We start from the raw sequence: 13,405 nt of genomic DNA on the forward strand, positions 1-13,405 counted from the left end.
AATGACACCACTAATCTACAGTGATTAATTAACCATCGGCTATTAAATGTCAACCATTTGGTAATTTTGACGTGGTGTTACCAAAAACCTACTACATTTTTCATGTAGAAGCAAGGAATTTTTAGATGCATTTTCCAAGACAGGACATCACAAACCACAGTCGTTGATATATCAGTCATGGGGACACTGGTTGGTATGGGGAAATGTTTTGCATTTAACTACTGTAAGTGGCAGGATGTAGCTCAGTGGTAGAGTAGATGTCTGATATACCATGGGTGTTTGAATTGATTGACCTGTTGAGTTTTATAAACTGATGCTATTTTCACTGGAATTTCTAAACATTATTTGTATGCAAAATTAAAACAGATATTTTACCTCAACTTCCTTTAATCTTCTTTCAAGCCAGGATTTAGCATCTTCCAAAGACTTAACCTTGACCTGCAGCTCCTCACATTGGTGTTTGTGTTTATCAAACTCGGAACTCTGAAACTAATTTTAAAAACAACAACAATTATAATGCAGGTTGTAAAATAAATGAAGAAAACTATTTTAAACAGTGAAAAATTATGCTCAAACACTAGAATGACATAGATGAAGTTAAGAGCAAAAGAAAAACATCCAGACCATATGAGAAAAAGAGAAGGAAGGAAGAGATGATCAAATGACCAAAAATAGGCTAACCAGGGCACAATAGAGGATCCTAGTTAGTGATTTACTATTCGAACCAGTTCATTGTTATAGGGAAAACTGCATAAAAGTCAAGATGTACGGTATACTATGAAATTTTCCTGGACAGACAGTCCTGGCCTGATGCTTATATATTGTTTAGAGTCTAACTCAAGACTCTAATAGAGTTTGAGACTTTATCGTTATGGCAACACCATACAAATTGCATGTGTGTGACATCATTTGAGATTGAGACTGGACTCTAAACAAAGTTTTATAAGCACAGGCCCAGATAGCTATTTAAATATGTGTACCCAGGACAACATTTCTGAATTTTAAATGAATGACAGTACAAAATGAATTACAATGAGGTGCCACAGGGCTAGCTCTGCCACTCACCGAATTCGCCAATTGCAAATTTTAGGCACAGTTGGCGAAATTTATTTCCATTTGGCAAAAACAAAATAGCCATAGGTTTTGCTTTTTTAAAAATAATTTGGTAACATTTTCTGATCGTCCAGAGCTAGCCCTGTGCCATTACCTTCAGGTCATCAATTTTCTTCTGAAGTGAAGTGAGCTGCTTCTGGTGTTTTTCTTCCAACTCAGTCCAGTGTTTGTGATGGTTGTCGCTGTCTTTCTGATACTTTATCGCAAGCTCATCCAGCAAAGATTTTCTTTTTTCAGCCACCTGTAAGTAACAATGAAAATAAAGAACATTTATAAAAAGATTGGCACCAAATAAAGAAACAAATGTGTCTATGTTGAAGCAAAATACATTGTGGAAAAGGACATGATATAAAATTACATCTAATTATCTATAGAAATGTTGTATTTTTTTCAACTAGTTAATATATTTAAGTATACAAACACAAAACAGAATGATGACCTTATCAAAGTTGCAAGCTTCTGCTATCAACAGTTTCACCTGGCTGTTAATATCATTTAGGAATAACAGATGATGTTTCCATTGGCATTTCTAGCCATTATTTGCACACAAAAATAATGGAGGGTGGTGAAATTTCGGTTTTATAATTACCTTTCAACAGCCATTATTTGTCTACTGAAAAACTAAAACAATTATGTTTAATGACCTACATACATATTTTATATATTGGTTTACTGCAAGCAGAAGATGATAAAGATTATCTATTCTATGTTACAAGCTTTGTATCAACTATCTATTTTACTGATTTTCTGCAAGACTTGTATCAACCACCCACCTTACTGATCTCCTGCAAGACTTCCATCAACTACCCACCTTCAGGCCTTGACTGTAACCTCTTTTTTCAGTGGTAGCCCACTGCAGGGCTTGTATCAACTACCCACCTTACTTATCTCCTGCAGGGCTTGTATCAAGTACCCACCTTACTGATCTCTTGTTAGGCTTGTATCAAGTACCCACCTTACTGATCTCCTGCAGGGCTTGTTGTATCAACTATCCACCTTACTGATCTCTTGTTAGGCTTGTATCAAGTACCCACCTTACTGATCTCTTGTTAAGCTTGTATCAACTACGCACCTTACTGATCTACAGGGTGTGTATCAACTACCCACCTTACTGATCTACAGGGTGTGTATCAACTACGCACCTTACTGATCTACAGGGTGTGTATCAACTACCCACCTTACTGATCTACAGGGTGTGTATCAACCACCCACCTTACTGATCTACAGGGTGTGTTTCAACCACCCACCTTACTGATCTACAGGGTGTTATCAACCACCCACCTTACTGATCTACAGGGTGTGTATCAACTATGCACCTTGCTGATCTACAGGGTGTGTATCAACCACCCACCTTACTGATCTACAGGGTGTGTATCAACTACCCACCTTACTGTTATACAGGGTGTGTATCAACCACCCACCTTACTGATCTACAGGGTGTGTATCAACTACACACCTTCCTGATCTACAGGGTGTGTATCAACTACCCACCTTACTGATCTACAGGGTATCAACCACCCACCTTACTGATCTACAGGGTATCAACTATGCACCTTACTGATCTACAGGGTGTGTATCAACTACGCCCTTACTGATCTACAGGGTGTGTATAAACTACGCACCTTACTGATCTGCAGGGCATGTATCAACTACCCACCTTACTGATCTCCTGCAAGGCCTACATCAATTACCCACCTTACTAATCTCCTGTAGGGCCTATATCAACCACCCACCTTATTGATCTCCTGCAGGGCCTGTATCAACAACCCATCTTACTGATCTCCTGCAGGGCCTGTATCAACCACCCACCTTACTGATCTCCTGCAGGGCCTGTATCAACAACCCATCTTACTGATCTCCTGCAGGGCCTGTATCAACCACCCACCTTACTGATCTCCTGCAGGGCCTGTATCAACAACCCATCTTACTGATCTCCTGCAGGTCCTGTATCAACAACCCATCTTACTGATCTCCTGCAGGGCCTGTATCAACCACCCACCTTACTGATCTCCTGCAGGGCCTGTATCTGGGTGTCTCGTTCTTTCTGCGCGGCCTGCAGCTGGTCGAGGGTCTCCTGGCTGGCCTTCTGACTCTCGCGCAGCTGCACCTTGAGGTCATCGTTCTCATGGGACAGGCCGCTGATCGTGTTCTGAAGCTCAGACAGCTTCTTGTCAAACTGCTTCGTCTTCTCCTGTAGCTGCTGGTTTCCAACAATGCTGGATGCATCAATCTGCGGAGGACAAAAGGAAAGGAACGTTGGTTTAATGACACCTCAGCGTGTTGTTTTAATCTAATGTTTGTTACAGACTGTGAGGGAAGATACTATAAAGACCACTCCTTTTAATTAGAAACATTCTCTATCTAAAGTTGAATACTTCTTTTTCAGCATGTCAGTTGAAATTTGGTCTACTTTGTGATAAAAAAAAAAAATTTAAACATAAAAAACTTAAATCAATCAAAAAGTTGAAAAATCAAATCCCTGGAAATATGTTGCCACCATAAAAACTACTCCTATTATCAGGACCCATACTTCAATACTGCCTTGCTACAACAAAGGGCAGTAAGTGATAATCAGATACAAAAAAAGGTTTTAATTGTGGTACTTTAAAATAGAATCAAAATAATAAAGACATATACAGCTTAATAATGTCTTTACCAAATGGATAAGTCACACACAATTATTTCCTCACAATCATTAATTTGCCACTTACTGCAGTTCGTCTTAGCAAAGCAGAATAGCACTACTCTAAAATTGCAGTCTGGAATAAAACTGAAGTCAAACAGAAATAATATGTTAATTTGATCTTTGATGAATTATGAACAATGATTAATGTTTGAAAAGAAACTCATAAATTAAAGCCACCACAGTGACTATATATGCTGTAATGTTTTGCATAAAAAATATAATATTCTCAAATAAAATATTCTCAAACAAGATGAATTACTTAATATCATTGTCTTGATACTTAATGTTTGAGATATGATCCCAGACAAAATGTGTCACTAGACACACTCACTCTGCAATAAACTCATAATCCAGATGTTCAAATTTCAACTCTGAAAGTTTTATAATTTCCTTATACATGTATCATCAATATTATAACCAATGTAAATTCTCAAAAAAAGAAATATTTTAACGATGCACTCAACACATTTTATTTACGGTTATATGGCGTCAGACATATGGTTAAGGACCACACAGATTTTGAGAGAAAACCCGCTGTCGCCACTACATGGGATACTCTTTCCGATTAGCAGCAAGGGATCTTTTATTTGCGCTTCCCACAGGCAGGATAGCACAAACCATGACCTTTGTTGAACCAGTTATGGATCACTGGTTTGTGCAAGTGGTTTACACCTACCCATTGAGCCTTGCGGAGCACTCACTCAGGGTTCGGAGTCGGTATCTGGATTAAAAATCCCATGCCTCAACTGGGATCCGAACCCAGTACCTACCAGCCTGTAGACCGATGGCCTAACCACTACGCCACCGAGGCCGGTGTAAATTCTCAATAACCTGTCAAAGGTAACAGTGCACCTCATATTGTCTTACCTGTTGTTGAAGAGTGGATACCTGCTTCCCTAACTCCTTCACATGTTGATCTGATGTGTTTTGAGCATCTTCATCAACCTGTGAAACAAACAAACATTAATATCATGTAAATTTCAGTCGACGCAAGTAGTGAACAAGAATGACTTTTCAAGAGGGGTGGAAGGATGTGACGTAATCTAACAATGTCATGACACGTGCTAACTTGTAAAGTAATCGTTATGACTTCAGATTAATTACATTACATACTCCAGACTTCCACCACTCCTGAAGAGTATTCCATAAAAAAAGCAAAATAGCAGATGGCAAAATATTGCATGCTTTTTGTCCTAGGAGACATCAGCGAAGCTGATACAGGTGACATGGTTACAATCTAGTATGTAGAAGTCTGTGTCACTGTAATGTGTTTTTTTCACAATTTGTGTCTGGACAAAATGATGGGGAAATCTAACAGAAATTAAAGGCAGAAGAGTAATTTATCGTAGTTGTTAACAATGTGGTTCGGATTTTAGTTAGCAATCGTGATCGCTTGCACCACTGAGCAAAGGAAAGGAAAGGACAGGAAATGTTTTATTCAACGACACACTCAACACATTTTATTTATGGTTATATGATGTCGGACATATGATTAAGGACCACAAAGATACTGAGAGAGGAAAGCCGCTGTCGCCACTTCATGGACTACTCTTTTAGATTAGCGGCAAGGAATCTTTTATATGCACCATCCCACAGACAGGATAACACATACCACAGCCTTTGATATACCAGTTGTGGTGCACTGGCTGGAGCAAAAAATAGCCCACTGATGGGGATCGATTCCATACTGACTGCGCATCCCACTGAACAAAGTACTCAATCGACGGAGGTATGGTTAGTAAGATCAACCAAAAGATTCACCTTTTTCAGTCTCTCCACCTCAGCTTGCAGCTTGCTGATCTGATCCTGGTAATACTTCTGATCTCGGTCCCGAGCTTGCTGCAGTTCTTCTATCTTCTTGCTGCAACAAAATTATTAATAGTAACATTTTCTTAATTTCTTAAAAACAAAAATCACAGAGGTTTTGGTAGCATAATCTAGATTATCTTAATTTCTGTTATGTAATGTGTCATGCACTAATAATCTTTTGAGTATAATTTTTTTTATTTTATTCTTTAACCCTTTCAACTCTGTATATCGAAAAAGAAACTAGAGCTGAAAGGGTTAATATGTTCTTTAAATCATAACATATGTTGGGTTTGTTTGAAGTAATTTGGTTATATACTTCTTGAACGCTGTACTGATAATTTTGAATGTGATAATACATTCATCAGTACAATGAAATGGCTGCAAATAACATTCATGTTACTGATGACGCTGCCAAAACACAAATAAAATTGAAATCAGTGAAATGTTTGTTGTCTTCTTTGTACCAAAATGTATTGTGGTTGATGGCCAACTTGAAAACAAAAATTAAACATAGTGAAAAAATTACATTTGAGATGAATTTAACTTTAAGGGAAGGTTAACAGAAACTGAAGTGTTTAAGAACTTACTGCCATTAAAATGTAAAGAATGTATTATTTTCAGTTTATTCTTTACTGATATATTAGAAATTTATTATACAATATTTAGAGAATAACTAACGAGCTACGAGGAATGACGGATTATCTGTCCCGAGTGAATTAATGTTGTAAACCCGAGCCTCTGGCGAGGGTTTTACAGCATTAATTCACGAGGGACAGATAATCCGTCATTCCTCGTAGTGAGTTGGTTATTCTCTTTATTACCCATTGTCAATCTTTAACGATTTTAAAAGTATATTTACGTTCTCGCTGCTGTAACAACTAACAAGCTCTACCAGCCATAACAATATATTCATACGCGCCGTTACCGGTGCACACCCAACAGTATCCACCAAAGAATAGTTCCAAAAAACCCCAGTCAAAATAATAAAATAAAAACATTTTTAAACATTTGTACATATATTTTGTTTATTAATTTTTTAAATGGTCTTTTTAATTCCGTAAATGTTCGTATCGTAAAACAATATTTGAAGTTCATAGTAATAATTTGACCTATGAATGGAATCATGAATGAACAAAAAGTAGTCCCGGCAGTATGTAATTGCCAATCAAATCTTGTCTTTTTAAAGCCAGCCAATCAGTGACTGTAGAAGCAATCTGCACACTGTGCAGAGATCGAAAAAATATTACCCCGTATATTTGAGCCCATATGGGTAATAAATATGTATAGTAACTGTAACATAACAAAAAAATATTAATTAACTTCATATTTTGATGTACATACTTGCTTTCCTCAAAAAGACTTTCCTTTTCCGATTGTAGAGTCATATAACTGAAACAAAACATCACATTACATAAACAATATATGGAATAAATGGATATCATCTAGGCTAATCAAAACTAGCAATAACTTTAATCTTTCTCTCAAATCATTTTCAATCATGTAACTAAATACACTATATTTTAAACAAATATATAACAATGTTCATAGTTTGTGAACTTGCAATAAATATCAGTACTGATCTATCTACAATAAACCGAGCTTACACACACCACTTTATTACACCGGTGTTAATCAGCCCCATCTAATGGAATATACAAAGTGGCCTCCGTAGGCAGGTGGTTGCTAATCACAACTCAAAAAGTGTTTTAGCAATATACAAAGGTGGCTTGTTTTATTGGTTGTTTTGTTTTTGAATTAAGCACAATATTCATAATTATTCTGATTCAACTATGTATATATATATACAAAGGTGGCTTGTTTTATTGGTTGTTTTGTTTTTGAATTAAGCACAATATTCATAATTATTCTGATTCAACTATGTATACATATATTTTTTATATTTTTCTTTAATATAAAGAAGTTACCTTTCCTGTTTCTTTTTTAATTTTTCAGATACCTGCAAACAAATTAAGTAAAATTTCAATTAAAAAAATCAAATCCATTTGACAATGTCAACTTGGTATATCTGACCATTTATTCAATAGGTAAAGCTAACCACTCATCAAATAAATATATTTATTCTCTTTTTAATAAACATGCTTCACCAAATACCTGCAAACAGTAAAATGTTACCATAAGATGATTTAAAAAACCCCCACCAAAATTGTCATTCAATAAAGGTATGGAAAATGTATCCATGTGTTATAACTAATAGCATAATACTAATTTCAAGAATTTTTTTTTGAATTGTTGATGTTCAAACTAAATGCACTGTCATTGTGAGTAAGAGGTTGAGGAATTTACCTTATAAGTAATATGAAAACAATGCTGCAATTATGTTGGGTTTTTGTTTTTTAAATGTGTGACTGTTTGTAGCTGTAACTGGCAGAGGAAATATTAAAAATATAATCTGAAGCATTTCTGTGTATCTATACCAATGCAATAATATAATAACCTATTTTTATGATTTACAGTTGTTGAATAGTGCACATTAATGATAACCAAAAAAATTAACTTACCTTCTCCAATTCTTCTTGCAAACTGTTTATTTGTTCTTTGGTCTTTTTCTAAATACAAAAAATAATATTTTATTTATAAATGCAAGTTCTTTAATAAAACAGATTAGTGACTGTTATTTTTTTAACTGACTTCTAACACCCACCCACCATCTGCTGCTTGTGATAAGTGCCAACAAGTTAACAAATGGAAATGAATAATTTACAATGTCATTATTAATGCATAATAGTATTAACACTATGTTAAATGTATGAATAAAAATTAAAAACTTTAATTTTACTACAATGAAATAATTATTTTCTTAAATTTAATCCACTCATATTAAATGCTTAAGCATACAGAATACTTATTATCTAGCATATTATACAATTACCGTATCTACTTACAGTAGTTGAAATACATTTTTCATATGTAATATAGAGAAAATTGCAAAAAGATATTGACAGATAATTCAATGTATGAAGTTGATATTTACATCATTCAAACTAAGTTGTTCTTTCAAAATCTTCTTCTCTTCCAGTTCTGTATCTAAGGCAAGTTTCAAGTCTGTTATGACAAAGAGAAAACAATGTTTAGTGGAAAATTAAGAAAATAATTTTTTTATTCTATAAAAAATATTAGTCATAGCACAGTATTTAACACCTGATTAGGTAATGGCACAAAACTGATAAAATTACAATCGGTACTTCATAGTGCATTTGTTCTTTAAGAAAATTAACTTTCATTTCTTTTCTTTTTTTCCACCACTGTTCAATCTAAACATTTTCAATAAATAGATTAATAAATTAATGTAAGTTATATATATATACAGAGAGATGGTAGTATCAGAGTGTGTTTCAGTATCGTCAATACTGAAACATACGAGGGTAATAATATCTTTATCATATAATCTCAAGTTAAAGATAATTAGTTTTTGTAAACTGTATACGCAACTTTAATAATTCCAGCCAGCCATCACTCGATATTTAAATGACAGATGGATATGTGATGTGGTGTCTTTTGGAATGGAAATAACGTCAAACTAAAATTATCATTTTGAATATCCTTACATAAAAATAAACTAGTACGTGACGTTTTTGTTTCAAGAAAGCTGGATAACTTTCAATGTAAAGTTGTTATTAAATGTTTTTGTTTGATGCCTATGAAAAACTTTGTTTTGTTTCACGACACCATTTAGAGCACACTGATTAATTAATCATCGGCTATTGGATGTCAAACATTTAGTAATTCTGACTCGCAGTCATCAGAGGAAACCCGATCTTTTATATGCACTTTTCCGCTGATTGAAAAGCACATACAACAGCCTTTGACCAGTTGTGGTGCACTGACTGGAATGAAAAAACCCCAATCAGTTGAATGGATCTGCCGAGGTGGTTTTGATGCCTATGAATGCATATGTCTATTATGGAGTGTTAACATAGTACATTTTCTTAAATGTCAATAAAAGTAGTGCTGTGACCTGATTAATTTACATTTAATTTGCATCTCATGAGTGAGAGAGAGAGAGAGAGAGAGAGAGAGAGAGAGAGAGAGAGAGAGAGAGAGAGAGAGAGAGAGAGAGAGAGAGAGAGAGAGAGAGAGAGAGAGAGAGAGAGAGAGAGAGAGAGAGAGAGAGAGAGAGAGAGAGAGAGAGAGAGAGAGAGAGAGAGAGAGAGAGAAAGACAGAGACATAGACACACACAAAGAGACAGAGAGAGAGAGAAAGACTTGTGTGATGACTACAGACTTTATCTCTACACATACAAATTATGTTTTATGATTAAATATAAAGAATGACAGACTTTAAAATGAGTTTCTTTAATTTATATGTTAAACAAACCATTAGTTCAAAAGCACAATAAAAAAAAATCCCCACTAACAAATAGAAAAATTAGGTGCAGGCAGAAACAATGATTTCTTACTGCTTATTTCATCCATATAGTCTGTTGCCAATTTTGTGTCTGATGTTTGAACTTCATCTAAAGATAAACAAAACCAGCATTACTACAACTCAGAATAATCTAGAAACTGAATGGCTGATTGAAGACTAACAGTGTTTACTATAATAAACTGTTGAAGGGGAATAACTGCCAAGAAAACACACAGAAGGCATTATGGGAATTTGTAAATTTCATATTAGATACATTTCAAGTTTGTTTGAGATGCCTGATGTACACATTGTGGATTTGTCAATACAAAAAAATTAGTATTTAAATACAGTGAAACCTGTTTAAACTGGATCAAGTTGGGGACCTGATATTTATCCAGTTTAAACAGGATAGGGTGTTTAGAGGGTCAAGTTTTAGAATACACAGTTATTTCCCATGACATCGGCATCAAATTCACAACTGTAAACAAACAGGTCCGAGAATTACCGAATTAATGTGTCTGTCAGACTAACAATAATGTTGTTATTTCCCAATTTTGTTATGTATCTTTTTTATTTATGAACCAACATTAAAACATAAATAAAAACAACAAATTTCAATGTAATTTAGTTTTTATCACAATTAAAGGTATGGTCAACTCAAACAAGAGCCTTATGTCTTGGAAAGATGCATCCCCGTACCACCAACACATACCGACACTTTAGCAAATGAAAAATGCGTAATTTTAGAGAGTTACTAAAAAAACATGGTTATTTCTGCTAACTGGGGGCAGCCATTTTGTTTTGTTTTTGTGACGTCCGCTGGTATAGCTTGGGGCGAAGTGACGTCAGCTCCTGACCATCTCCTGTATGTACAGTGTAAACAAAAGCAGTAATTTTCGACAAGGTGCTTCTCTTTGATCAACCTGACTTGTAAAACAGCATAAATGACGTAATAATATAATAAACTATTTAACTAAATATATTTCAAGTTGCATTAACAGAACAAAATGGGGTTATAGTATTTTTCTCTGTTAGACCTATTGATATTAGACCTATTGATATGCTATTAGACCTATTGATATTAGACCTATTGATATGCTATTAGACCTATTGATATGCTATGTTGGAGCAAAAACGACAACCCACGATACCCAAGTGATAATTTTCTTTTCTTTGGGACTACTTAATTGGTCAGTTCTGTGGTTTTAGATGGAAAAGTCTACTTAATCAATAGTTTTACAGAACTATTTACAGTAATAAACCATGTCCATTACCATTTTAGGGGCGACAGATAATATTCCACAATACCGGTATGTATTTTTGTGTCTAGACAGCATCAATTAATTGGCTCGTCTGGTTACCAATCAAATACACACCTGCCAATCAGTAATCACAGGCAGAAGCAACTAACAGCATAGACCAATTAACTAAGAAAACACTCCATGTATCATTTCAGTACGTAGGTTAATGCATGGACAAAACATTGTTAATTATTTCAACTTGTTGGTATTACGTAACCACCAGCTCGCCAGAGGGTGTACTCATTGAGATGGTACAAAATGGCTGTGCCCGTTATATATAATAACCGTCACATTTAACCATTTTATTAATTAACTATACAATTATACTTGTTGATATTAAGCAATAATGTGCATTATATATCGTTCAATATGCATACCAGGCCAAATGCCTTAATTGTCCCTTCCTTTAAGGTTGCAAAATAACAGATAATTCCACATGTCTACGTTTAGCCTGTGGTGACCGAGACATTTTAGTTCTTTCTTAGCAAAATTCAATGCGTGTATTTCTCGCTTCTACTGCAAAAAAGATAACATTTTATGTTTATATTTAGTGTATAAAATACAAATTAAGTCACGTTACTCTAAATTTAGTGGTTTCTAGCATTTTACTTTCCGTGTGTCCATATTTCATTATCAAAGCACATTGACCAAAAAAAGCAAAGGTGGAAACTCTGTGGGAGTATCCAAGATTTGTCTAAGATGAAAAGAATTTGTACTGCACTAGACAATACAATTGAAAACAATCAAGCATTAATTACTCTGATGTCTGCTTAGCTGGGCTAAGACCGTGGAAATAGGTGAACTGTGACGTAACACTGGATGCTGCACAGGATATATTCCGGTCAGGATTGTTTTCTGGTGGTTGTGTTTTCGTTAAGTTAACTCTTCATTCGTTTACACTATGCCGGTGCGTTCAGGTTAATTAATTAAGGATTTTGCATTTCTGAAACAAAAATCAGTCCAGTTTCCAAAATGAACAGGTTCCAGTTTTATCTAGGTTTTTAATACATAGTTTAAATAAGAGAAAATTCAGGACCATGAGATTTGTCCTGTTTTGACAGGATTTCGGTATGTTCAGGGTCCGGTTTAGACAGGTTTCACTGTAGTTAAAATTAGGCTGTATCAGTAATCACAGATCTTTCAATGCAAAGATTTCTAAAATAAATTGTGTAAATTTAAGAAAGTTTTGCATAGTAGCATTAAAATATAAACAACCAAAGCATTGTTAAGGAAAGAAATGTTGGCGTTAGTACTCAAAATATATTACACTAATATGGGTACTTGGGGGGGAGGGGGTGGGGGTAGTGTTTGTTGTTAACAATTGCAAACAGCAAAACTACAAGATAATCTACCGTCTTGTGAGCAGGAAGGAAGTGGATGATCATTATCATCATCTTGGCCTTCGACCTCTCTCGCATCTCTACAAAGAAACCAGAAAACATTTAGAGAATTAGTTCATATATTTAAGGTTAATCATACCAAAAAAATGCCATCTTTATTTTATTTTAATTTTTTTATATTAGTGGATCATATCCTAAATAAATCAACATGAACTCTCATATTAGATGTGGAACTTTATAAACAAGAATTTCCTACTTTAAATTTAAAACCTAGACAATGATTTAAACATATAATACGGGAATTTTACTGAAATAAAATATCTTGCCATAACAAGAAATTAACAGTTGTAATTAAATAGGATTTTCTTTTTTTTAAATCACTTGTTATTTCGTGACTAAACTCAAAATTTCACAACTTTTCAAGAAAAATGTCATTTGTAAATTCCATGACCATTCAAATCTGTTGTCAGTATAGATTAAATGAAACTAAAGTTTGTTTTGTTTAACAACACCACTAGAGCACATTGATTTATTAATAATCGCTCACTGGAAGTCAAACATTTAGTACTTTCGACATCGTCTTAGGGTGGAAACCCATTACATTTTTCCATCAGTAGCAACGGATCTTCTATATGCATCATCTCAGAGGCAGGATAGCACATACCACGGTCTTTGATATACCAGTCGTGGTGCACTGGCTAAACGTGAAATAGCCCAGTGGGCCCACCGACAGGGATCGATCCTAGACTGACCACACATCAGGCAAGTGCTTTACCATTGGACTACGTCC

At 34.8% G+C, this 13,405-nt stretch overlaps 1 protein-coding gene across 1 annotated transcript in view; it reads right to left on the reverse strand.

The window, feature by feature from the left end:
* The window catches only part of LOC121368065 (GRIP1-associated protein 1-like), a 75,846-nt gene that overhangs the window by 57,342 nt on the left and 5,099 nt on the right, over positions 1–13,405 (reverse strand). Inside the window, exons 8-18 of the mRNA XM_041492590.1 lie at positions 12,628–12,695; positions 10,027–10,083; positions 8,601–8,671; positions 8,128–8,175; positions 7,534–7,565; positions 6,950–6,997; positions 5,561–5,660; positions 4,667–4,744; positions 3,113–3,343; positions 1,208–1,354; positions 376–489 (exon numbers count right to left, since the gene is read on the reverse strand). Coding sequence (XP_041348524.1) covers positions 376–489; positions 1,208–1,354; positions 3,113–3,343; positions 4,667–4,744; positions 5,561–5,660; positions 6,950–6,997; positions 7,534–7,565; positions 8,128–8,175; positions 8,601–8,671; positions 10,027–10,083; positions 12,628–12,695 — 994 coding nt within the window. The remainder of the gene's footprint in view (positions 1–375; positions 490–1,207; positions 1,355–3,112; positions 3,344–4,666; positions 4,745–5,560; positions 5,661–6,949; positions 6,998–7,533; positions 7,566–8,127; positions 8,176–8,600; positions 8,672–10,026; positions 10,084–12,627; positions 12,696–13,405) is intronic.

The sequence above is a fragment of the Gigantopelta aegis genome, chromosome 3, assembly GCF_016097555.1.
Source record: "Gigantopelta aegis isolate Gae_Host chromosome 3, Gae_host_genome, whole genome shotgun sequence".
NCBI classification, from domain to species: Eukaryota; Metazoa; Mollusca; class Gastropoda; order Neomphalida; family Peltospiridae; genus Gigantopelta; species Gigantopelta aegis.